The sequence below is a fragment of the Delphinapterus leucas genome, chromosome 8 (genome assembly GCF_059928025.1).
Source record: "Delphinapterus leucas isolate spDelLeu-1000000601 "Yukka" chromosome 8, BTC_Dleu_Yukka2, whole genome shotgun sequence".
Lineage (NCBI taxonomy): Eukaryota > Metazoa > Chordata > Mammalia > Artiodactyla > Monodontidae > Delphinapterus > Delphinapterus leucas.
In genome coordinates this window covers 63,400,178-63,425,485 of record NC_143136.1, presented here as the reverse complement: position 1 = coordinate 63,425,485, position 25,308 = coordinate 63,400,178, and the positions used below count along the sequence as shown (strand labels likewise).

General features: G+C 39.5%; 1 protein-coding gene across 1 annotated transcript in view; it reads left to right on the top strand.

Annotated features, from left to right (window-relative positions):
• Positions 1-25,308, top strand: part of NOSTRIN (nitric oxide synthase trafficking) — a 95,527-nt gene that overhangs the window by 32,687 nt on the left and 37,532 nt on the right. Inside the window, exons 6-13 of the mRNA XM_022569959.3 lie at positions 648-710; positions 912-993; positions 3,205-3,267; positions 5,885-5,983; positions 11,941-12,066; positions 17,260-17,358; positions 17,456-17,581; positions 24,962-25,070. Of these exons, the coding sequence (XP_022425667.1) occupies positions 648-710; positions 912-993; positions 3,205-3,267; positions 5,885-5,983; positions 11,941-12,066; positions 17,260-17,358; positions 17,456-17,581; positions 24,962-25,070 (767 nt within the window). The remainder of the gene's footprint in view (positions 1-647; positions 711-911; positions 994-3,204; positions 3,268-5,884; positions 5,984-11,940; positions 12,067-17,259; positions 17,359-17,455; positions 17,582-24,961; positions 25,071-25,308) is intronic.

The following is a 25,308-nucleotide window of genomic DNA, read 5'->3' as shown; positions in this document are numbered from 1 at the left end:
CTACACTGGCTCTGTCCCTGAGGTTTATTGATACAATGGGCTTCCTGTTTGAAGGCCAACTATATGTAGGAGGAAAATAGCGTCATATTTCCTAATTCTCCCTTTGTGCTGCTAGGGTCGGGGCAGAGTTACCCTTTTGTTAAATTGAGATATACTCACAAGACAGTAGAACATCTGAGCGTTTGTCCTAAAGGCCAGCAGGGAACAGGACCTAGACCTCAACCCCAAGAGCAGCACGCAGGACATGACCAGGGCTCTGGAGTCCTCCATAACTTAACTTTTCTGAGCCTCCGTTTATTCATCTGTGAAATGAAGAGCCTGAAAAGATTGTCTTTAAGGGTAGCATGCTGTCTCCTGCCTGTTCTAAGTGGCTTCTCACCCTTGGCTACTTTATTTCCCTGATTTTCTACAGACATGAAATGAAAAGTGGAAATCAGGATGAAAAATGATTGGGAAAAAAACGCAGTTTATGTAATGACAATAGTGCAAATAAATATGTTGGCAGAATTTAATCCCGTGGAGAAATTGAAATAGGATTAGTGATATGAGTGCAATTGCCGAATGCAATGGCTCAGACATGATGCTTTATTTCTCAGACTCCTGGGAAAATGACACCCACACTTGTGCTCCCTTGTTTTTGCCTCCAGCTGTGTTGTCAGTGCCTGGGCCTGGGTCTCAGAGGGCATGAAGTCGGCAGCGGACCTGCATCAGTGAGTACCCACACGCTGGCCTTGCTCCAGCCCTAAAGGGAGTCATAAATATTTAAAGTGGGTATGCTACAAATACTCCACTGCAAACTTGCACTGAGTAGATAATGCCTAACACATCATTTTACTTCCCCAGAAAATAATTCGGAAAATAGATATAAATCCTAATACTAGGCTTGTGTGTCTTTCATGTTCTATTTCCAGAAAACTTGGCAAAGCAATTGAGTTGGAAGCAGTAAAACCAACTCATCAAGTCCTGAGTGCACATGAAAAGAAGAGAAAATCAGTGAGTCAAAATCTTTCTTTTTTCCCTGTTAAAGCAAGATTTCTGTCTTTGGCTCAAGAAATAAAAGGTGATCTAAAGGTGCTCCTACGTTTCAGGAATTTATCATAAAAATAAACACAAACCCAAAGATTTATGTACTAGGATGTTTGTTAAAGCATTGTTTATAGTAGTAAATAAATGGAAACTTCTTCATCATCCAAAAATAAATTACAATGAATTCAAGCAACGGAATACTATGCAACCATTAAAAATCTTATTGCAGCAGAATTTAATGACATGGGGATGTAGTGCTAAATTAAAAACCAAGCTGAGAAAATCTAACAATATAACTGCAGTTTTGTAAAATAAATGTGTGAATATATGCATAGAAAAAAACCTGGAAGCACCTCCCCAGAATGTTGATAAGAATTATCTCTAGATAGTGGAATTAGAGGTTATTTTTATTTCATTTGTTTGTACTTTTTTGTATTTACATTGTTTTACACTGAATAGATACACCGTTTGTAAATAGAATTATAAATGCAATTTTTAAAAGGAAATGCTTCTCTATACTTATAACCTTGGAATTAGGTAAAAGAAATACTAGGTATAATCATCAAATAGCCTTAAAATTGAAGAAAAATAACTAAACAATTCTTTCAGGGCACCTGGTCCTCTTGTATGGCGTATTCTCTGGTCTGTCTGTGTACTTTTCCTTCCAGAACAATTTCATTTGTGTTCCGTTTTTATTTGCGTGTAATACAGTCAGTAAGCACTTTAAAATATATTTTCAGGCAACATGAAGAGGTATTTAATAAACACTGCTTAGCTCTGATAGGGATGGGGTCATGGTCATTATCTGTGTCAATGACAGGTACAGGTGAGAAGTTCAGAGCAGTAATAGGAGGTATTTGAGAAGGGCAGGGGCAGTGGCTAAGGGAAGTTTCAAGTGATCACAGCCAGATAAAGCAGGTCTTAAAGGTGGTAAGTCCATAGGATGAGGGGATTTGTGAAAGCCCTGATGGGAGAGAAATGATACCAAAAAAAATTTATTCAAACGTATGAAACTGAGTCAGGAAATGGAATAGATGTTTAGGGGGCATCCATGTATTTTTACCAGAATGGATGTTCTCCTTAGGGCTAGGGTGATGGGGGAAGTTTACAGGAATTACTAGAAAGTAATATAATCTTCTGCCTTTGCAAACCAACTTAATAAAAGCCAAACACTAGTCTATACTCCATTAATAACAAAATATTTTCATACCACATAATAATATGATAGTCACTAGAATTTCCTTAGTACTTACTAAATTAGGCACAGTGCTATGATCACAGTGCTTTAGATAATTAATGTCATGGTCGCCTCAGAATGCTGGTCCAGTTTATAATCTTCTTTTCAGCATTTGCCCCTCTCTGTTGCACCCCTATCACCCTGCCACATTTTCTCACAAAAAAGTCGAATTTTTTAAAGTGAACTTGTTCCATATTTCAGCAACATAGAGTCAAAAGTGACATAGTGCATAAAATTATTTTAATTGTGTTTGTTGTGCTAAACCACATATTCCAAATTTAATGAACTGAAAAAGAAAAAAGTACAGTGTTGCTAGATCTCAGAGTGGTTGAGTAATGGCTGATCTGTGGGTTTTGAAGAAAGGTCTATGGTTCAGGAGAAAAGGTTCTGCACTAACTTAAGTCTGATCTCCTCAGGAGGTTGCCTAGTTCCATTTTCATCATTTACTGCCCCATTGGCTATTTTAAAGTAGGAGAAAAAGTTAATTATGATTAATAATTCAATCTTTTTGAAATTAAAGCAATATTCACTTTAGAGGCAATAAGACAGTGAAATTAGCACTGCTAGGACTTCTACTGAATCTCACAGTATTAAAATTTGGGTCACATGGAATAATGCTGAAGAGGAAGTAATGGGACTGGAAGTGATACCAGACTATGCAAGATACTCCTCTACACAGATTGTACCCATTTATATTGTTTCTACAGAGTTATATATTAAAAATAATTATCTTACCAAATGCATTCAGGGTAAATCTTGTGAAGAGGTTCTTGACCTGAGGAAAAGAGACTTGACTACTTTTCTCAGGAAATATGTCCTCTATAGGATTTTAAAATTCCACTTAATTGTGCTACTAAGTGTACCAGAATTAATAAGCCAGCACTGTGACTCAACAAGAAGACAGCAAAAAAAATTTTTTTTTCTTTTCTTCTCTTCGATAGCTTGATAATGAAGTTGAAAAGACAGCAAATCTTGTCATTAGCAACTGGAATCATCAAATTAAGGCAAGTATACACAAATATCATTTGTGTAAACCCAATTTTCAGGATTGAAGCTTTTGGCTTTTGTACAAATGTGATCGTGTGTTTTAGTGTCAGTATTTCTAAGTGCTAACTGAAAAGCAAAGTGTTTCCTCGTCTGAGTTATTATATAGATATATCTTTCAACTAAATCAATAGAGGAGCAGAACTCTAAATATGACTTCTATTTATAGCTAACATGTGGTGTTTATTGTATGTCAAGTGCTATATATTTATGTGTTGAATCATCACAAAAACCAACCAATGTGGTATATGACCTTGTGTTGTCCCATTTTATAGATGAGTGGGGAAGCAGAGACACAGAGGTTAATAATTGCTTAATGTTACAAAGCTGGTTAATGGTTGAACCAAGAATTATTCCAAGTCACTGGGCTCCAAGGTCACTGCCCTTAAGCATTACATACACTGACTGACTCTTTGTATAATTTGAAACTTAGGGCAAGATATGAATACTGAGTTTTGGTTTTATCTTTTATAAGGGCATTTGTGATCTCTGTCTCACCAGTGAGAGCAGCACAGTGATGGGTGGGTAAAGATGTGTAAAGGGGGATTCCTGTATTGGTTTCACAAGTATGTATGGCCCACTCCTTGTGCACCACACTGTACTAAGACATGGTTCTTGTTTCCATGTAATTTAAAATTTAGTTGGCTAGATAACATGTGTGCAGGAAAGAGTGAATGACTTCTAAGGAAAGGAATTATGATCTGGTGTGAAAATTTAGAGCATATCATTACAGGGTCTTAAGCAGAGATAATCACAGGTGGTGCCTGTATATATGTGTGTGTGTATATATATATATATATATATATATATATATATATATGATTATTCTAGAACAATCCAGTTTAGGAGGAATTCATTTCGAGTAGGAAGGACTAGAAGCCAGTGGAGAGGGAATCTGCTCGGAAAACCCAATGATTCCCTTTGAGGGGACTTGTGCTACCAAAGTTGAAATTCTCTCTTTCATCTCCAAAGGGTTGGTGCCCAAAGAGAACTTTCTTTCCCAAGTAGATGGCCATGAGTGCAAAAAAAGCGGAGACACCCTCAGAAACAGGCAGCCGCATCTCAGCCCTCAGTGTTGCCTCTGAAGCTCCTGCTGGAACCAAGGACCCCATAAGACAAGGACATTAATCAGAAATGTTTGAGATAAATGAATTTCTATGCCCACAATAACAGTCCTGGTAAAGGACTGCTCACAAGAATCACTTTTATAGTGAATATTTAAAGGTTCCATAAACAAGAGTCCAGTCATTTGTTTTCAGTTTTGCTCTTGATTTTATGAGGTTTCTTAAACAGAATTTGTTTTTAAAAATACATTCTGTAAATATTCAGCTTTCACAGGAAATGCAATACAATGGACCAAAAGAGAAACTATGCCCAGTAACTGCCACTGCTTTCAGGAACAAAAAAAAAAAATCTTTTTTTTATTTCCCAGTTTCCATCAAGTAATTTTTCTAAATAGAACGATTTTATTTTTTATGAAGATTGACAGAGAAATTAGAGAACATAAAATGCTTGCACTATAATAGCTTTCTCTCCAGTTACAGTTCAAGGGATTCAGCATGTCAGTAATGCGGTGTAGTCTGTTTTGGAGACTCGAATGAAGAACCTTAAAGAACCAAATGCTCCTGGCTCCTACTCTCATTTATCAGCAGGCATGTGACTGACAGAAGGTGGAGGGGAGGGTCTCTGAGCTTCTTGTTCCTTGAATTCCATTTTGTAGAGGTTTCGTATGTTTAGAGACCTTCAGAAGTCTTTGCCTCTGACTTCCTAGGGAAAGAAAGACCTGGACTTTTCCCTTCATTCTCTGGTTTTACAGTCATTGCAACTTGAGGTGAAAAACCATACCATCTTTCAATCAACCCAGTTCCTGAATAGGCTAAATCCAACTCAAACCAAATTCTGTTGGTTTTATCTCTGGAGCATCCTGTTCTGCCAAGCTGGGACTGTCTAGGGAATGACGGATCACCCACATCATAACGCAGGCCAAGGCTGGAGGCATTAACAGAGTAAGGGACTTTGAATGCTGCTTCCTTCCTGACCCCTCCCTCCGCCTGCCCACCACAAATGCAGGGTAGTTCACAAGATGCCAGGCAGATGCCCAGCTCTCAAGCCCAGGCATCAGGGAGCAAAATTTTTCTTTTGCTCTAAGTTTTAAGAGAGCATCTTAAAATGACCTCAATGGTGGCCAAGGAGATTTAAAAGAATGATGCCAGCAGTCTTCCATGTTTGTTGTGATTTTTTTGGCAGGGGTACGGGGGGTGGTAAAGCCATTGCCTTCCATTATGCTAGCTAGAACAATGTTTTGGAAACTTGCAAGCCTTTGGTGATTTAACAAAATGTATAACCCTCTTGAATGAACTCAGTGTAATGAAAAAAATACACAGTGGTTCTCAGGGCAAAATGTTAGCCACTGTGATATTTTAGGCAGAGTTTGAGGTGAGGGCAGAAATGAAGAACTAAACATACACAATCGTTCAAGCTAGCACGTGAACATGACTTGTTCCAGAACAGAAGAGTTTTTCTCTTGATATCAGTTTCTGATCCTTTTTTGCTTTTTTTGTATGTTTTTGACTCTAGGCCAAGAAGAAATTGATGGTTAGTACCAAGAAGCATGAAGCGCTTTTCCATCTTGTAGAAAGCTCCAAGCAAATTACGACCGAGAAGGAGAAGCAGAAGGTAACCTCTCATGGCCGGCTGAGTGCATATGGCTTAGAGATGGATGGGCTTCCTGCCCTTAGCTATGAACACAGGAGAAGTGGCTGATTCCCCCTCTGTGCGGGGTCTCTGCAGGGCTGTAGTGTGGCAGAATATGAGAAGGATCCTAAGTTATTCCTGGTCCCCATATATATATATTTTAAAGATTTTTCCAAAAAAATATTTATTTATTTTGGCTGCTCTGGGTCTTAGTTGTGGCACGCAGGATCTTCCTGGTGGCATGCGGGCTCATAGTTGCGGCATGTGGGCTTCTTAGTTGCAGCATGCAGACTCTTAGTTGCAGCATGCATGTGGGATCTAGTTCCCTGACCAGGGATCGAACCTGGGCCCGCTGCATTGGGAGCTCAGAGTTTTACCCACTGGGCCACCAGGGAAGTCCCAGTCCCCATATATTTTTAAAAGGTATTATTGACAGATGACAAATTAAACCAGTGGTGTCCAATATATATATATTTTTAAATTATCTACTGTGTGCTGGGCACTGTGCTAAGTTCTTTTTTTTTCTTTTTTATTAATTAATTTATTTATTTTGGGCTGTGTTGGGTCTTTGTTTCTGTGTGAGGGCTTTCTCTAGTTGTGGCAAGCGGGGGCCACTCTTCATCGCGATGCGCGGGCCTCACTATTGCGGCCTCTCTTGTTGCAGAGCACAGGCTCCAGACGCGCAGGCTCAGTAGTTGTGGCTCACGGGCCTAGTTGCTCCGCGGCATGTGGGATCTTCCCAGACCAGGGCGCGAACCCGTGTCCCCTGCATTAGCAGGCAGATTCTCAACCACTGCGCCACCAGGGAAGCCCCTCCAATATTTTTGATAAGGAGCCCGATTAAACACCTCTCAGCTCACACCCCAAATAAGTAAAAAATATATACACATAGCATAATGTATTATATAATGTACTTTACCTATCTTGTATATTATATAGAATACTTTTTATATTAAACTAATGTTATGAACATTATACAACATAAAAAAGTAGAAATATTTCAAGGATGTGGTAAAAATGAAATAATATTTTCAGTGATTAGCAAATCATGATGTCTTCATATAGTGATTAAGTGACATATACGGACAAAATATACATGTGGGGCAAGGCTCACCCTTACCCATAGTAAATATAAATTTGCATTTCTAGTATGTCTTCTTGATAATGTCGGTTTTTTGGTCAACTTCTCATCAGCTCTCACTAGATCATGCCAGTTTTTGCCTTTTCATGTGGGTGATGATGCACCTGTAACCGGGAGTGGGAGAAAGCGTCAGCTCTGGCGTTTTCCTGTGGCTTTCCTGTGCTTGCATTGTTTGTATTAACATCAATCTACAGCTTCGTAGCAGACATCTTTTTAAGGCATGTGTTCATTTTGTGTGTGTTAACCTAATTAAAGTGGATAATAAATCTGTAAATCCGTATGATCCAGACTTCTGCGATGGGCGCGTGCCCTAGGATGTTGAGAGTGAAAGCATTTGTGGGACCCACATCAGCTTCTCATGTTATAAAACGCCCACTCTCCCTCCAGAACACTTCAGAATCCTCAACTGTCCACACATGGGCACCAATATCAATTCATATATTGAATAAGAGTAAGCTTGAACACTCTTTTTAGGCAAAAATGAACACAACTAATATTGGAGTATTAGATTATCTTGGACACCCCTTATGGTATGTGCCCCAGATTGGAAACCTTTGAAATAGTCAATATCTTCCCCCAGAGATGGAGTCCCCCTAAGGAAGTGCAGGCAGCACCACTGCAACCCAAAACATTCTTAAAAGAAAAAGAGAATTGTCATTGCCAAGTAACTCTATTATTTCATCTGAGGAAACTATCAGTTGAATAACTTAGATTCATTGTTAGCAAGATATTACCAGGTTCTTGTGTCAACCTTCACAGTTTGAAATGATCATAACAGGTACTGAATAATGAGACAGCTTCCGAAGAGGAGGCAAAACCAAAGTAAGTTAAAAACCTAAGCTCCAGGACCTCGTTGTAGGCATTTGGAGCCTTTGTCGAGGAATGACAAAGGCAAAAGCATGGGCAGCTAAGTGGTAAATTTTTGCTTCCTTCCCTCATTAGCAGCCTCCCTGGGAGGCGGAAGTTCATGATCCTCCCCTGCCCTCCTCCACCTGGTCCTGTCAACCATAGCCCTTGGCTGTCATTACAACGCAGACCCCTACCATCGTCATCACTTTATCTGGTAGCTTTCTCTATTTTAGTCCTAAAGCTCAACGTCTAAGGCGGCGTTCATTTTTGCATCTCACACAGACGTGCCCATGATCTCCCACTTGAGCCGGGCTGGTTCGGTGCTGCTCAGCAATCCTTCCTGTTTTCCTGCTCAGCAATCCTTGTTCTCACCAGAAGCTGATCTACATCTCCATTCTTCTCACTCCTCCATCCTCACCACCCACTCTCAGCAGACCATCTTGCCTCCAGCGTTACAGAGTAAATAGAAGTCAGTACAGCCACCTCCCTACTGAAGTCCTGTGTGCAATGCGACAGGCCAGTTCTTCATCCTGTGCTCTGATTCCCATCCCAGCCTCCTCTCAGAGGCCCTTCCCTGGATTATTCCCTTCTCTCCTGTATCTCTAAGGGTTGCTTCCCATCAGCCTTTTCAACTTCCCTCTATCTTGGGAGAGTAGGAAGAATCAGGGAGACACCCTTTGTCTCCCTGATATTCCTATTCCTGCTCCTCTCCAGATATCATCATCTCTTTCTTTTTACAATAAGATTTATTGGAAGGGTTATCTGTGCTCTGTCTCCACTTCATCTCCCGTTCACTCCTCAAACCACTCCTCAAACCACCGACCAAGCTTTCCCCACCAATTCGCGAGAAATGTTCTTGCCATTCTTGTCCTTGTTGCTAAAGCTAATGGGTGCTTTCCAGTTCTGACTTTAATTTCTTAGAAGCATTAAGCATCATTGACTTTCCCCTTCTAGAAACATTCTCTTCTTTTAACTACAACACCATCTTACTCTTTTGGTTTTCCTTTCTGTCAGTTTTTTCTTAAGCTCCTTTATGGACTTCCCTCGTTCTGCCTGAACTTTCTATATTGTTGTGCCTGATGATTTCTCTCCTGGGCCTCATTCTGTTTTATTCGGCATCATATCTCCAGCGTCCCACACAGTACTCTCAGTATCAAGTGCTCAATACACAGCACGTGCTCAACAAATATACCCTCAAGGCTTTGGCTACCATGTCTCTGCTGACAATACCCAAACTTATGTCTCTAGCCCAAACCAGTCTCTGAACTGCTCTCTGGCATCTCAAACTCAATATCCAAAATGAGAACCATCACTTCCCTCTACCAAAAAGATTTTTTATTCCTCTGTTTTTTATATATTTGAATATCACCATCTACCATATCCTCCCAATTCTAAGTCCTAAACCAAATACTCCCTGAATTTATCTACTTATATTTATCCCCACTGCCACTACTCTCTCCCAGGCCACCATCATCACTGCTTGGGTTACTCCAACTGACAAATTGGTGTCTTGGCTTTCAGTGTTTCCTCTCCTTATCCCCCATACACAAGCCAAGCTGACTTTTCTGGAACTCGAATCTGAGCATGTTATTCTCCTTTAAAAAGCCTTCAAAGGTTTCCAGGTGACCTCAGGATAAAGCACAAACTCTTTTATGTGGCCCTCAAGACCCTCCCTGATTTGGCCCTTGCTTAACTTTTCAGCATTTTCACTTGCTGTTATTTCTCTGAAACTGTGTGCTCCAACCTCACCAAAATATTTTTTGGTATCATGTCATGCTATTTTGCCTCACCAATTCCTACTTTCATTTTAGGTTTATTCACACAGGGATCATTTCTGTGAGCACCCACTCTGTGACACCTGAATACTTCTATCATCTTGGGATCTATCAAACAGGATAACAATGGCCTGTGTGGGTCTTTGACTAGAGAGGGAGCCTATCTAGTTCCTTTATCTATTCCCAGTGTCTAGTACATGACACGGTGTGGCAGTCAAGAAATGTTTGATGAATGAATTAATGAATTAATGAATCGATGTTTGTTCCAAGAGAAAGAAAAGAGGAAAGAAAAAGTATTTATCTTTGACAAATTTTAGGAAAAGTTTCTGAGAAGTTCCTTAAATAAGAATATAAGAGTCTCCATTCTTCTTCTGTATATGTTTGGGGTTATTTGCTGTAAATTTGCTGAGCAGAAACTTCTAGTCAATAGCTATAGAGTGTAGGCTGATGAACGTGAGTGGTGAGAAGAAGCAAGTACAGATCAGGAACCTCCAACTCAAGACTGTAATCTACCAATGATTCCTGTACTCTTATTCTGTAAATCCTTCAGGCCTTGGCATTTCTTACCAGGACAGGTAGAGATTTGTGCAATCAGTCTCCAGATTGACTCTGTTCTCATTGCTGGGCACACTCAGTAAGAGTCAAAGAACAATGACTTAGCCAAGTATAGCCATGGTACATATTCAACCCTTTCTCTGTATCATTATCAGGCTAAAATTCACAAGCTCATATCTCTATAGGTAAATGGCTCATTACACTTGATATACAAAACCATCCGTGTCCTGGGTAGGTCATACATCATCAGAGCTGAGGGACAGTTGAATGGCTAGCATATCAACTGGAATAATAAAGTGAGTGGTGTTAATATTCAGCATTTTGGACGAATGTTCTTCACTACTGAAACGTTAGTCAAGATGTCCTTAAAGAGGAGCATTCTTAAAAACCTTTATCTCTGTCCTTGAAAATCCTAAACTGCTTAAATCACAGGGCTCCTTGGTACTCCTTGAACTGTGGCTTGAGGACCATTTGCATCAGAATCATCTGAGGAGGCAGTGAAAATTCAGATTTCCTGATCCCACTACCGAGCTACTGAATCAGTATTGCTATTGGTGGAACCCTGAAAATCTGCAGTTTTCCAAAATCTCTGGTCATTCCTAGGCATATTAAAGTCTGAGAATCATTCATGTAATACAACTTCTTCCTTTCTCAAAGATGTGAAATTATGTGTCTGAGCATTTTGAGAATTCGATTCAAACTACCCTGGTCCAGAGAGTTTTGTATTACTTTGATTTTCACAATCAGGATGGCCAATTTTGGCGACTGGCCAGAAGGGGCTCTCTGTGAAGGAGCGTATCATTGCGGGTCAGGATGACAGGAAAGCATTTGTCAAGCTGTCCATAACTTGCAGTGAACAGTGGCATGTATCTCAGGCTCTTTCTTCACTAGTAATAGTAACACTCACTAGTCTTTGAGTGCTATACTAACTGTCAAGCAGTGTGCCCTGTTCCTTACCTGTATCACCTGCTTGATTCCTCAGAGCAACACAGTGAAGTGGGAGCATCGCTGTCCCCATCACAGAGATGAGAAAACTGTGGCTTTTGAAGTTTAAGTAACTCACTTGTAGTCAGAACCAGGACTCTAATCCTGAAGTCTGATTCCAGAGTTATAATGCAGAGTTTAAATAGTGAAAGTGGAGTGAGAGGATGGTCTCCAGGCCTAATGCTAGTTTTATAAATTATCTGATTGTGCAGATCTCTACCTGCCCCGGTAAGAAATGCGGAGGCCTGAAGGATTTACGAAATAAGAGAACGGGAATCATTGGTAGATTACAGTCTTGAGTTGGAGGTTCCTGATCTGTACTTGCTTCTCTGCACCTGTCATTTGGCCTCTTCCTTCATCTGTTGAAAGTGGGCATATCACATGGTATTTAAGGACCTCAATTTCCTCGTGAAAAATTGTAGGAATCCTATTGAAAGGCTCTTAGGTTTCCTTTCAGTTCTGACATCCCTGTTTTCTGAGAAAGGTCTTTGATTTTGTCATCTGTTGTCACTGTTTATGACTTTAGCTGGGAGATAAGAAACTCATCATTGGGATGCATATAACTCTTTCTCCAGAATTACAAAGGGCTTTCATAAATGCGTTCATGAATACGTGACACTGATGTTTTACCTTAGCTCCTCAATAAACTGAAAAAATCAACTGAGAAGTTGTCAAAAGAAGATGAAAATTACTACCAAAAAAACATGGCCAGCTGTTCTACCAGACTGAAATGGGAGAACACACTGGAAAATTGCTTCCAGGTAAGTTATGCATTCAAGTTTTTTTCTTTCTTTCTTTCTTTTTCCAAAGAGCTTTGTGTGGGAGAGAAATCACTGCTCGCATTCTATCTTCTAGGCACCCTTCAAGGGCTATGAGAAAAACACTTAACCTAGATGTCTCCATCCGTCTCATTTTTCTATCTATATCACAACAACGGGAGATAATTATGATTCTTACTGGTATGGCTGCCAGGATTCCTGGTGTAGCGGACGTCTAGCTGGCCTTCAAGATGTGTTAGGTATTGCTGTTACTAAGGACCCTTATCAGAGGCTCTTACTAGGTCTCTCCTTCCTTTTTCTCAGTGTCCTTTTCTCCTGTTAGCGTCCTCCTCCACCTTCTCCTTCCACCCCAGCCTGCTTTCAGCAGTCCCAACTTTTATGTTGAAGCTATGGAAATTATCTTCTTTGCTTATAAAGTCTTCGTGATGGTGACAAGATGTATATCATTTACCTTTCAAAAGAGCTTCTTTCAACTGAGCTTTAAAAATATTTAAGACTCGGTTTTTTAATTAGAATCCAAATCAGGTAGAGAATCTACTACAAGTCAGAATCTCCATAAAAAAAGAAAGGTTCCTTTCATCCTCTTTGTTTCCTGGTTTATTGCTACCACCATGCTGGAGGCCACTGGTATTTCTCCCCCCTCTTCCTTTGAGTTCACACAGTTCTTCTTACTCCCATAAGAGTTGTAAGTTTAAGTTCTAAGCTTATCCTCTTGCTTAGAGCTAACCTCTGCCCCCTGAGTGCCAAACCAAGCCCTACTAGACCCACTTGAGATACTCCTGTCGAGTCATCCTTGCCTAACTGTAACCAATAAGGATTCCCTTACTTAGTATTTTGTTGGCTTGTACATACTCAGTCTATACCAACAAGTCATTGACTCACATATTACACTATGTATTCCTCATTCTCTGTTGTTTGCAAACAACAGGAGTAAAATGTGATATTCATGAAGACACATAACAAAAGTGGGCTGAACTCAATTAAAATGGAATTTTATTAGAAGTGTGGAAAGTGGAGATGGGTCAACCAGGGTTGTTCCATTTCATTTTTTTCTCCATTCTCCCACCATTCTTCTGTAAAAATGGAATATAAGAATGTATTTTAACGTCTTATGAAGTGCCCTCTTACCCCTTCTTACTCTGCAGATTGCATTCACAAATTCTTTCAGAGAACATTCATTGAACTATGCTTAAGGTAGTTTACTAGATACTGTAAAGTCTCAAGTGCAATTATTAAGTAATGAAACCAATTGCACAAACCACACGTCAAAATTAGTCTTAATACTTCATAATCATTCTATGTTCAAGCCACGTTTCCTACCTTCCAAGAAAAAACAATTCAGTTGTTAGAAATAACCTATAATATATTTTGAAAAATAATAACCACTCGAGAATTCCCCGGTGGCCCAGTGATTAGGACTCCATGCTGTCACTGCCATGAGCCCAGGTTCAGTCCCTGGTTGGGGAACTAAGATCCTGCAAGCTGCTCAGTGTGGCCAAATAATAATAATGATAATGATAATAATAGCCACTCTATCAAAAGTGACCACAAATCAAATGTTTGGTACTGTTAGTATTTACTAGAGGAATTATTTTAGAAAGCCTTTTGCAATAAATGCAAACAGCCTTAAAAATGTTCACATTATCAACTAGTGTTCCTCATCTGAACCACGGAACACAGAAAATAATGTGAGTGACTGTTTTCTCAGTGTCCCAAGGATGGTAGTGACTAATACCCTCTAGATGCAGAGAAGAAATGGTAACTCATTGCAGATAACAGATGCCTTAGGACATTAGGGTTTAATTCTCTCCTAGAACCTCGGTTGAAAACCTCATTTCCTTTCCATAAATCCATCTTGAGGAAGTAGATGAAAAACAAAATACAGATTTCTGTTAAAAATACATTAAAAGTAAAAGGGAAGAAGCAATACAAATGGCCAAAATTAAGGGGATGACTAAATAAATCAATACACTCTACACAAGGCACTATTAATTAAAATGGTGTTTTGGAGACTAGTGGCATTGGAAACTGCTTATGTATAATGTTAAGTGAAAAAACAGGATACCAATTTGAATAATTTGGTTGATAACTAGGAAGATAAAATCATACATACACATACCTCGACAGACTAAAATACATCAAAATGTTAACAGTGGTCATCTCTAGGTGGAAGAATTATTTTAAAATTTATTTTCTTGTAGCCCTTTATGACCCCAAGACAATGTTAAGGGTGCTTGTTAAAATTCAGATTCCTGAGTGCCTTCCTAGACGGGGTAAGTCAGAACTTCTGAATGATTTTAGGAAGGGGTCTAGGTGATCTCTAGACGTACTAAAGTTTGAGAGTTCGTGCTATAGAAAAAACAAGGTACTTCTTTGATCAGTTTTATGAAAACAATTTAGATGAAAATGAAGTCACTCCAATCTCCCCGGGTAGTACAAACCGGAAGGTCAGGACAGCAGGAAGTGAAAAGAATGAATGAAGAGTGTGAATCATCATGAAGCCTGGGCCCCAGACAGCCTCTCCATTTACTCTTCCTTGATAACTCTTTGATCCCACTTTCCTCTCATGTGCTATTATGAAAGCACAGGAGGATAATTTGAGGTCCTCCAGAGTATCTTGCTTCTCTATGACCTATTTTATACAAAAAGAACAAAATAATAGAAAGCAATAATTCATTAAATGAGATATGGATTTCCACTTCCCACAGTGGAATTTGTCTCAGCCTCTCTTCACGAGCAGACATAGATCACCTTAATGATTTCCCTGCAATGAAATTAAAATCTTTTAAATATTGCCATCGCCACCAAGGGACACTGGTTATTCTAGTCTCAGATTGATGCTAGTGGCTCAGCACTTGTCACAGTAAAGAAACAGCTGCCCAGCAGGGATGCAGTGTGTTCCCCAAACCTGGCTTTTGTTTTCTGTCCTGTCCTTTGCTCACGGTGCTAAACTAGAACAGCTGCTTTCTAGATCTTTTCCCATAATATAAAGACTCTTTCTTTTTGAAGACTGTCCCACTTGAGGTCTAAGACACTGAGCAGAATTTATTTTACATATTTGTTAGAGGAGGCATATGATTTGTGCCCTTTGATGAAGCATTACATTTACTAGGCTTCTCTTCTGTGTCTTTAAACCTGTACCTGGGGGACAGAGGGCACATTTAAATGGCTGGTACTTGAGATCTTGGAGAAAGACTCAGGAAACCAAGAGCAGAAACAAAGGTATTTCATTCCCATTGACTTACAAAAATTGTGCAGCTTCTGACTAGACAAAAAAGGTAGCCATGGGGGAACAGAGCTCTAGGCTTCCCGATTCAAATGTCAGGACACTTGGTACAGAATTGAAATCTGCATGTGGTTGACATAGATGTTCACAGTTACTGCCAGCTTTTTACCACTTGCATTTAATAGCAGCATTAAAATGACTATATACTAGTAAACAAACTGTGGTAAGTACAGACAATGGAACATTATTCAGCCTTAAAAAAGAAGGAAATTCTGACACAGGCTACAATGTGCATGAATATTGAAGACTTTATGCTAAGTGAAATAAACCAGACACAAAAAGACAAATATTGTATGATTCCTCTTATAAGAGATACCTAGGGTAGTCAAATTCATGGAAGACAACAAGTAGAATGGTGGCTGCCAGGGGAGATGAGGGGAGAGAGAATGGGGAATTATTGTAAATGGGTACAGAGTTTCAGGTTTGCAAGATGAAAAAAGTTCTGGATATGGGTAGTGGTGATGGTTGCACAACGATGTGAATGGACTTAATGCCACTGAACTGTACACTTAAAAATGGTTAACAGGTAAACTTTATGTAACTATTACACAAAAAAATTTTTTGAAAATTTAATGATTATATACCATAGATTAAATAACAGCAGGATGTGAATGCAGTCTACACACAAGGGTATAAAGGAACACCAGGCTGGACAGGCTAGTGGCCCCTGCAGGTGTGCTGAAAGACAGGATGGGAGAAGCCAGTGGCCTTTGTGATGTCTCCCCACCTCCACCCTACCAAAGGCCTTGAGACGCAGTCCGCCCTTCTTATTTCCACGATAATGCCACCCACCCATTTGCCCAAGAAGGCTTTCTTCCTCAGGAAGGACTATTGATGAGTACTCTTTACTGTGTGGGAAGAAGCAGGGTGGGATGGCGGGTATGAAAGGAACCAACCTAGCCTCTGGATAAAGGGGGAAAGCCCAGGCCTTGTCCTTACAGAAACGGGATGAGGCATGTTGTCTTGGACACTTGCCACCTCTGTCGAAGCCCACGGGCTTCGGGGCACATACCCAGCAGCCTCCTATGGCCCTCGCAAGGCTTAGGAATGCCCCCTGCATTTCCACTTGACCCAGCCTTCTTGGACAATGCCTAGTCGCTGAGCGTCCCTGTATTTCCTCAAAACAAACAGTCTGTAGCTCAGCTAGCAGTGAGGGGTGAGAGTCAAATAACTAACTTTTTCTAAAATGTTAATGGCTGACAAGGCAAATGTGACCTCCCTTACTTTATTTACTCTTCCTAGCTAAAAGCCATAAAACTCTAAAAGTGGAATTTTTGTCATCCCGCATAAAACAGGGAGGCTGTGTTGCCACCTTCCAAGAGTGGTCTCTGACCCCCAGGCCTAATTTTAGGTCAGGATGATGAATTGATCAGACTTTAAGCTTCTGCTCTCATCACATAATTTCCTTAAGCAGAGAATTTGCATCTCATCATCGTTGTCCCTGCCGGAACTGGCAGAATGCCTTGTATGTGCTGCAAACAATTCTAGAAATACTTAGTGTCTGACTGCATTTCCAAGATACAGACGTGGGTTTTACTGGGCTTCATTCTTTTTTTGGAACCCACAGATTCTTTTCAAATGATTCCTTTCTCCCCCTTCTTTGTGAACATCGGGTAACCTGTGGCATCCACCTATGTGCTTTTTGGCCCACAAAAGCCTGGAGAAAGTGTGTGAGTTAAATTGATCCTAATGGAGGATAAAATAAGACAGACATCAAATGACATTCCTGTCCTGGGAAACTACCCCCCTCCACAATGTGGATATAATGTAATCAAGAGGCACAGACAGGACGGCTCACTCAGACTTTCTTCGTTGTGTTTGTGCTTAGTGGGTGACTTCAGTTTTGTATAACAGTGGGCTGATCTAATCTCATTTTTCATCCTTCTCAGAGCATCCTGGAGCTGGAGAAGGAAAGAATTCAACTCTTATGCAATAACTTAAACCAGTACTCACAACATATTTCTGTTTTTGGCCAAACCCTGACCACAGTGAGTAGTAAAGAATTCGCCATCTCTGGTATGCATGGTAAGAACTGGCAGGAAACATGTCCTCTGCAACCTTGTTCTCCTTTCCTCGGCATTGCAGTGCCACACGCAGATCCACTGTGCCATCAGCAAGATAGATGTCGAAAATGATATCCAGGCTCTCATGGAAGAAACCGCAGTTTCATCTACAGAAAATAAATCTGAGTTCCTATTAACTGATTACTTTGTAAGTATGGGATGGAAGGAAGTTTCATTCATGGGAAACCTTAGTCATATACTGAGGGATTCATTTTGAAAAGAATTGAGAGCAATTGTAAAGGAAACGTATTGTTTAGGAAACAAAAATATTGACTTTTTCACAGTCCGTATAAATTTAAAAACTGTGTGGTTTACAGACTGGGCAATGCAAACCTGTCTTTGGTATTCTCTGCAAGGGAAGAACTCCAAACAGGGTTTTAGCCTGAATCTTTTTTTTTTTTTGAAGGAAATATTTTATTTACTTTTTTAATTTAAAAAAAATTTTTTATTTTATATTGGAACATAGTTGATTAACAATGTTGTGTTAGTTTCAGGTGTACAGCAAAGTGATTCAGTTATACATATATATGTATCTATTCCTTTATAAATTCTTTTCCCATTTAGGTTATTACAGAGTACTGAGCGGAGTTCCCTGTGCTATACAGTAGGTCCTTGTTCGTTATCTATTTTAAATATAGCAGTGTGTACATGTCAATCCCAAACTCCTGATCTGTCCCTTCCCCCAAGACTGAATCTTCACACTCTATAAATAATTACTTACTGTGTATCACATTGGTTTGTCTATTGCTGCATAACAACTTACCCCCAAACTCAACAGCTTGAAGCAAACATTTATTATCTCAGAGTTTCTGTGGGTCAGAAATCCAGGTGTGGGTTAGCTGGGTGCCCGAGTCCCACACAGGGCTGTAATCAAGGTGTCAGCTGGGAACGCAGACATCTCAGTGCTCTACTGGGAGATGATCCGCTTCTAAGCTCACTCACGTGGCTGATGGCAAGCCTCTGGTCCTCGGGAACGGTTTTAGCTGGAGATATCAGTTCCTTGCCGTGTGGGTCTCTCCATCTATGGAGAGCTCACAGCATATCAGCCTGCTTCCCCTGGAACTAGCAACGCACGAGAGACAGAGCCAGAGTGTCCAAGATGGAAGCATAGTCTTTTATAAGCTAATTTCAGAAGTGACATCTCATCAGATTCTATTTGTTAGAAGCAAGTCAATAAACAGCCCACACTCAAGGGGAAGGGATCACACAGAGGCATGAATCTTAGGAGGTGCAAATTATTGTCAGCATCCTTTCTGGTCCTTGCCTTTGAAAAACTTTAACCTAATTAGAGGATTATATCTTTTCTTTTTTCTTCTGGTTTTATTGAGATATAATGAACATACAGCACTGTATAAGTTTCAGGTGTACACCATAATGATTTGACTTACATACATCATGAAATGATTACACGAGTTTAGTGAACATCCGTTATCTCATATAGATAGAACCTTAAAAAAATAGAAAAAAAAACTTTTTCCTTGTGATGAGAGCTCTTAGGGTTTACTATCCTAACAGCTTTCATATATAACACACAGCAGTGTTCATTCTATTATCATGCTGTGCGTTACATGCCCAGTACTTACTTTTCTTGTAACTGGAAGTTTGTACCTTTTGACCACCTTCATCCAATTCCTCCTCTCCCCAGCGCTCACCTCGGGTAACCACAAATCTGATCTTTTTCTATGAGCTTGTTTGTTTTTGAAGTATAATTGACCTACAACATGATGTTGGTTCCTGGACCACAACACAGTGATTCGATATTTCTATACATTACAAAATGATCACCATGATAAAGTTAGTAGTTATCTGTAACCCTACAAAGTTATCACATTATTATTGACTAATATTCCCCACACTGTACATTTCATACCTATGATTCATTTATTGTGTAACTGAAAGTTTGTACCTCTTAAATCTCTCTCACCTATTTCTTTCCTCCTCTACCCTCTCCCCTGTCAACCACCTGTTTGTTCTCTATACCTATGATTCTGTTTTTGTTTAGTTGTGTTTGTTCCTTTGTTTTTTTAGATTCCACTGTAAGTGAAATCATGCAGTATTTGTTTTTCTTTGTCTGGCTTATTTCATTTAGAATAATACCTTCTAGGTCCATCCATGTTGTCACAAATGGCAAGATTTCATTCTTTTTTGTGGCTGAGTAATATTCCATTATATATATAACAAATCTTCTTTATCCATTCATCTATTGATGGGAACTTAGGTTGCTTCAGTATCTTGGCTGTTGTAAATAATGCTGCAATGAACACTGGGGTGCATATATCTTTTCAAATTAATGTTTTTGCTTTCGTCAGGTATATACCCAGGAGTAGAACTGCTGGATTGTATGGTAGTTTCCACCAACAGTGTACCACAGTTCCCTTTTCCCCATATCCTCACCAACACTTATTTGTTGTCTTTTTAATGATGGCCGTTCTGACAGGTGTGAGGTGATAGCTCACTGTGGTTCTGACTTGCATTTCCCTGATAATTAGTAATGTTGAGCATCTTTTCATGTGCCTGTTGGCCATCTGTACGTCTTCTCTGGAAAAATGTCTATTCAGGTCCTCTGCCCAGTTTTTAATTGGGTTGTTTTGATGTTGAATTGTATGAGTTCCTTGTATATTTTGGATATTAACCCCTTGTCAGATAAATCATTTGCAAATTTCTTCTCCCATTCAGTAGGTAGCCTTTTCGTTTTGTTGGAAGTTTCATTTGTGTTTTGTTGACGTTTCTTCCACTGTGCAAAAGTTTTTAGTTTGATGTAGTCTCATTTGTTTATTTTTGCTTTTGTTCCCCTTGCCTGAGACATATTCAAAAAAATATTGTTAAGACCAGTGTCAAAGAATGTTCTGCCTGTGTTTTCTTCTAGAAGTTTTATGGTTTCAAGTCTTACATTTAAGTTTTTAATCCATTTTGAGTTTATTTTATTAATTTTTTATTGAAGTATAGTTGATTTATAATGTGTTAATTACTACTATACAGCAAAGTGATTCAGTTATACACACACATATATATATATATATATTCTTTCTTTATGTTCTTTTCCATTATGGTTTATCATAGGATATTGAATATAGTCCTCTGTGCTATACAGTAGGACCTTGTTGTTTATCTAGTCTATATATAAAAGCTGACATCTGCTAACCCAAACTCCCACTCCATCCCTTCCCCATCCCCCTTCCCCTTGGCAACCACCAGTCTGTTTTCTATGTCCATAATTCTGGTTTTGTTGTTGTTGTTGTCAGTGTTTTTATTTTCTTCCAGTTTTTTCAATATTTTTTTTACATCTTTATTGGAGTATAATTGCTTTACAATGGTGTGTTAGTTTCTGCTTTATAACAAAGTGAATCAGTTATACATATACATATGTCCCCATATCTCTTCCCTCTTGCGTCTCCCTCCCTCCCACTCTCCCTATCCCACCCCTCTAGGTGGTCACAAAGCACCGAGCTGATCTCCCTGTGCTATGCGGCTGCTTCCCACTAGCTATCTATTTTACGTTTCTGTTTTGTAGATAGGTTTATTTGTGTCATATTTTAGATTCCACATATAAGTGATATCATATGGTATTTGTCTTTCTCTTTCTGACTTACTTCACTTATTATGATAGTCTCTAGTTGCATCCATGTTGCTGCAAATGGCATTTTTCTGTTCTTTTTATGGTGAGTAGTATTACATTGTATATATGTACCACGTATTCTTTATCCATTTGTCTGTCAGTGGACATTTAGGTTGTTTCCATGTCTTGGCTATTGTGAATAGTGCTGCTGTGAACATAGGGGCACATGTATCTTTTTGAATTACAGTTTTGTCTGGATATATGCCCAGGAGTCGGATTGCTGGATTATATGGTAATTCTATTTTTAGTTTTCTGAGGAAACTCTATACTGTTTTCCACAGTGGCTGCACCAACTTACATTCCCACCAACAGTGTACGAGAGTTCCCTTTTCTCCACACCCTCTCCAGCATTTGTTATTTGTAGACTTTTTAATGATGGCCATTCTGACTGGTGTGAGGTGATACCTCATTTTAGTTTTGATTTGTGTTTCTCTGATAATTAGTGATGTTGAACATCCTTTCTTGTGCCTGTTGGCCATCTATATGTCTTCTTTGGAGAAATGTCTCTTTAGGTCTTCTGCCCATTTTTGGATTGGGTTTTTTGTTTTCTTGTTGTTGAGTTGTATGAGCTGCTTGTATATTTTGGAAATTAAGCCCTTGTCGTTCGCATCTTTTGCAAATATTTTCTCCCATTCTGTAGGTTGTTTCTTCGTTTTGTTTATGCTTTCCTTTGCTGTGAAAAAGCTTGTAAGTTTGACTAGTTCTCATTTGTTTATTTTTGTTTTTATTTCTATTGCCTTGGGAGACTGACCTAAGAAAACATTGGTACAATTTATGTCGGAGAATGTTTTGCCTGTGTTCTCTTCTAGGAGTTTTATGGTGTTATGTCTTATGTTTAAGTCTTTAAGCCATTTTGAGTTTATTTTTATATATGGTGAGAGAAAGTAATCCAGTTTGATTCTTTTGCATGTAGCTGTCCAGTTTTCCCAGCACCATTTTTTTTTTTTTTTTTTTTTTTGCGGTACGCGGGCCTGTCCCTGTTGTGGCCTCTCCCGTTGCGGAGCACAGGCTCCGGACGCGCAGGCGCAGCGGCCATGGCTCACGGGCCCAGCCGCTCCGCGGCATGTGGGATCCTCCTGGACCGGGGCATGAACTCGCGTCCCCTGCATCGGCAGGCGGACCCCCAACCACTGCGCCACCAGGGAAGCCCCGAACACCATTTTTTGAAGAGGCTTTTTCTCATTGTATATTCTTCCTCCTTTGTCATAAATTAATTGCCATTCCAGAGGCTTATTTTGAGGACATTTAGGTGATTCTACTATCACATGACCTTCCTTGCTAAAAACTGATCAGTGTCCCTGGTCAGAGCCCAGACATCTTGCCTGTTTGCTCTCTTGGGCTAAATTCTTTATCTTGTTGGGTCAGGTCATGCCTCACAGATTTTGTCCTTCACTCCCTTCTTGTTAGTTTTAATTGTAGTGTTCTAGATGCTGATCATTAATTACCAAAATCTGCAGGAAAAAAACTCCTGGTTGCTCCTTCTTGGGCCCTCTGCTGTATTTCACTCAGACTTCCAAGGTCACCCCTCTCTCTGTGTAAAACTGGACCACTGGTCATGTCCTCCTATAAGAGTAAAAGTATAGCCAAAACCAACATCCCAGGACCCCCACTCAGGGAACAAGAGATGAGGGGAGAGGGGAAGGCAGTTAGATCTGGCACAATAATGAATTCTGACCGGCTTTCTCCTTCCCACCATCTAAACAGCAAGAAGTGGCCGGCTGTTTCTTTAATTGAATCTTTTTTTCCGACCCTGGCAAAGGCAAAGCAAATTAGCAATAGCAATGTCTGTTAAAGCAGAAACAAAGGTGGAGATGGAAGTGGAAAGGAAGATTTGATTACATGGGGAAAGTACCTTTTTTTTTTTTTCTTCCAAACCGTGTAGGTGATCCCTGAGATGGGAAAATGTACAATAAAATATATCTATTACTTTCTTGTAAAAATGCCTCTATCAGCTAACCTGTCAATAAAATAAGGGTCATTCTCCTTGAAAATGTGACTAAGCTCCTATTGAAATGTAAAGAAGTAGCCACAATGGTTTATCTTATTTGATGTGCCCATGGGAATTTTTGGTTTCTATGAAATTTCAGTGCACCAGAACTAACGACTATGTATCTGTTGTCTAAGAGAATGGACTGTATCTCCAAATGGGTGAATAGGATTGTCCTAATATTCTTAAAGCAAAACACCTCCCAAATCTGACTTTATAGTCATTGGCAATAAGTGTAGACTGGCTTTTATAGAGTGCTATGAAATTTACATGGACGAGGGTAAGACAGGAGAACTATCTGAATGTGAATATTGGAGGGCTGGTGATTAGTGTGAAAAATATTTGTAAGGTGACTGTAAAGGCCATGTTCAAAAGATTGTATCTGCAGTTTAAATGCCTCCTCTGGTTTTGATCTTCTTTCTGACAAATTTTTGGAAGAGAAAGACAAATTTAAGAAAGTTAACGACGGCAGTTTAATCTATCTCAAGTTGATCCAGTAGTGATCTATCCGTGGAAATACATTTGTGAACAATATAGGCATCCCCAAAGAAACCAAATGAAGTCTTGGACTGGCATGAGAGTCAGATTATGAGGTGCATTCCTCCAGCAAGGAAGGACTGAGGGTTGGACTGAAGCATCCTTGCAGTTCACTCGGAGCTCACCTGCGGAGGTAACGTCAGCTTGGGCCTCAGCCTCAGGCAGACATGTGAAGGAGTGGACTCTGGTGGAGAATTGGGAGTCACAGGAGTTGGGTTTCATCAGTAATTACTTACTAGCTGTTTCGTCTTGGGCCTTCATTTATTTCTGAGTGTCACAGGTAAAATGGGGAAAATAAAACCAATCTCGTCGAGTTGTTATAAGAATCACAAAGAGTCACATGTAATAAAGGATATAGAGAAAATTTTTATAATATATAATACACAGTATGTATATTAAATATTTTAGTCTCTACATTATATTTTTGTAAAGGCTATTATTCTCTTTGCTCTAAATCTTCTCTTCTCTTTCTTCAGGACAGTCTATCTAAAGCTAATCTCTCCACCAATTTTCAGGGTCCTCGCTTTTCTCCTTCCTACCAGATAAGTCCTGACTCCTGCACTTCCATCTTCAGTCATCAGTTTTCCCTCTCTCTCCAAGGTTTCTGTCCATCTACTGCACTTATGTTCAGCCACCTCCCAACCTGACCCTAACATCCTTTTTTTTTTTCACATAAAGGTTTTAATCATTTTAAGTTGCATATCACTGTAGGATATTTGCTTTGACTTGTTACTAGGCATTTAAACTGTGTCCTAAGATCCTTTTTTTTCTTTCAACTCTGGAAATAATGTATATGAAAGCTCTGCTATTGTTAATGGTTCTCATAACCTACATGATAAAATCCCTACTTCAGCCTGAAAATCTGACCTAAACTACTTAGACAATTTTTTCTTCCACTACATTTGCTCAAGCAACTGGTCTGTTTATTGTTCCCCATACATTTCACACAACTCTCCCTCTGTCCTTTGCTTGTGCCATTTCTCCTGCAAGGAGTACCCTTTGCCCTCCTACCCCTCAACTGAAATGTGCTGGTTAAGTCAGCTAGTCTCCTTGAAGCTTTCATGCCCCTTCCCTTGGTGAACCACATGCTCCTATGAAATAGCCATAGTAACGTTCACCCTCCAAGAATAATTTTTATCTATTAAAGAAAGTGCTCAGCTATACACTTACAAGTTGTAAACGAGGAGCTGTCTTCTTATTCAGTAGGTCTAGAAAAGGTAGACCAATCTGTAGAAAACCAGAGGTTACCCTGCTTTTATTTTTTTTTACTTTTTTCTTCCATCAAGTTAAAATTGAATACAGTCAGGGAAAGTCTCAGTGCAACTAGGAGTAGCAACTCTTACTTTTTTCCCTTTAAATTGTTAAACTTCCTTTTTTTTTTCCTAAAGGAAGAAGATCCTAAAAATGCAATGAGTAAAGAGCGACAGGCATCTTCAATAAAGTCAAAACTGTTGAGACTGCAAAAAGATATTGAAAAAGCCTCACGAGACCAGGAAGGTGTGTAATTACCTCTTTGACTGGCCTGGTAAGGGAAAGTATTCTACTCGGAGGTTTCATCCAGAGTTAGGGTGATTCTGCTTTTGCTGACTGGTGCAGAGATCATCTCATTTAAAAGACCAAATATAAAACCTAATTTGTGTGAATAAAGAAAAATGAAAAAGCAAGGAGAGAGCAAAAAAAATTGAAAATGACTTTCTGGTCTGTGAGATCTATACAAGTACTATACCACCATTTC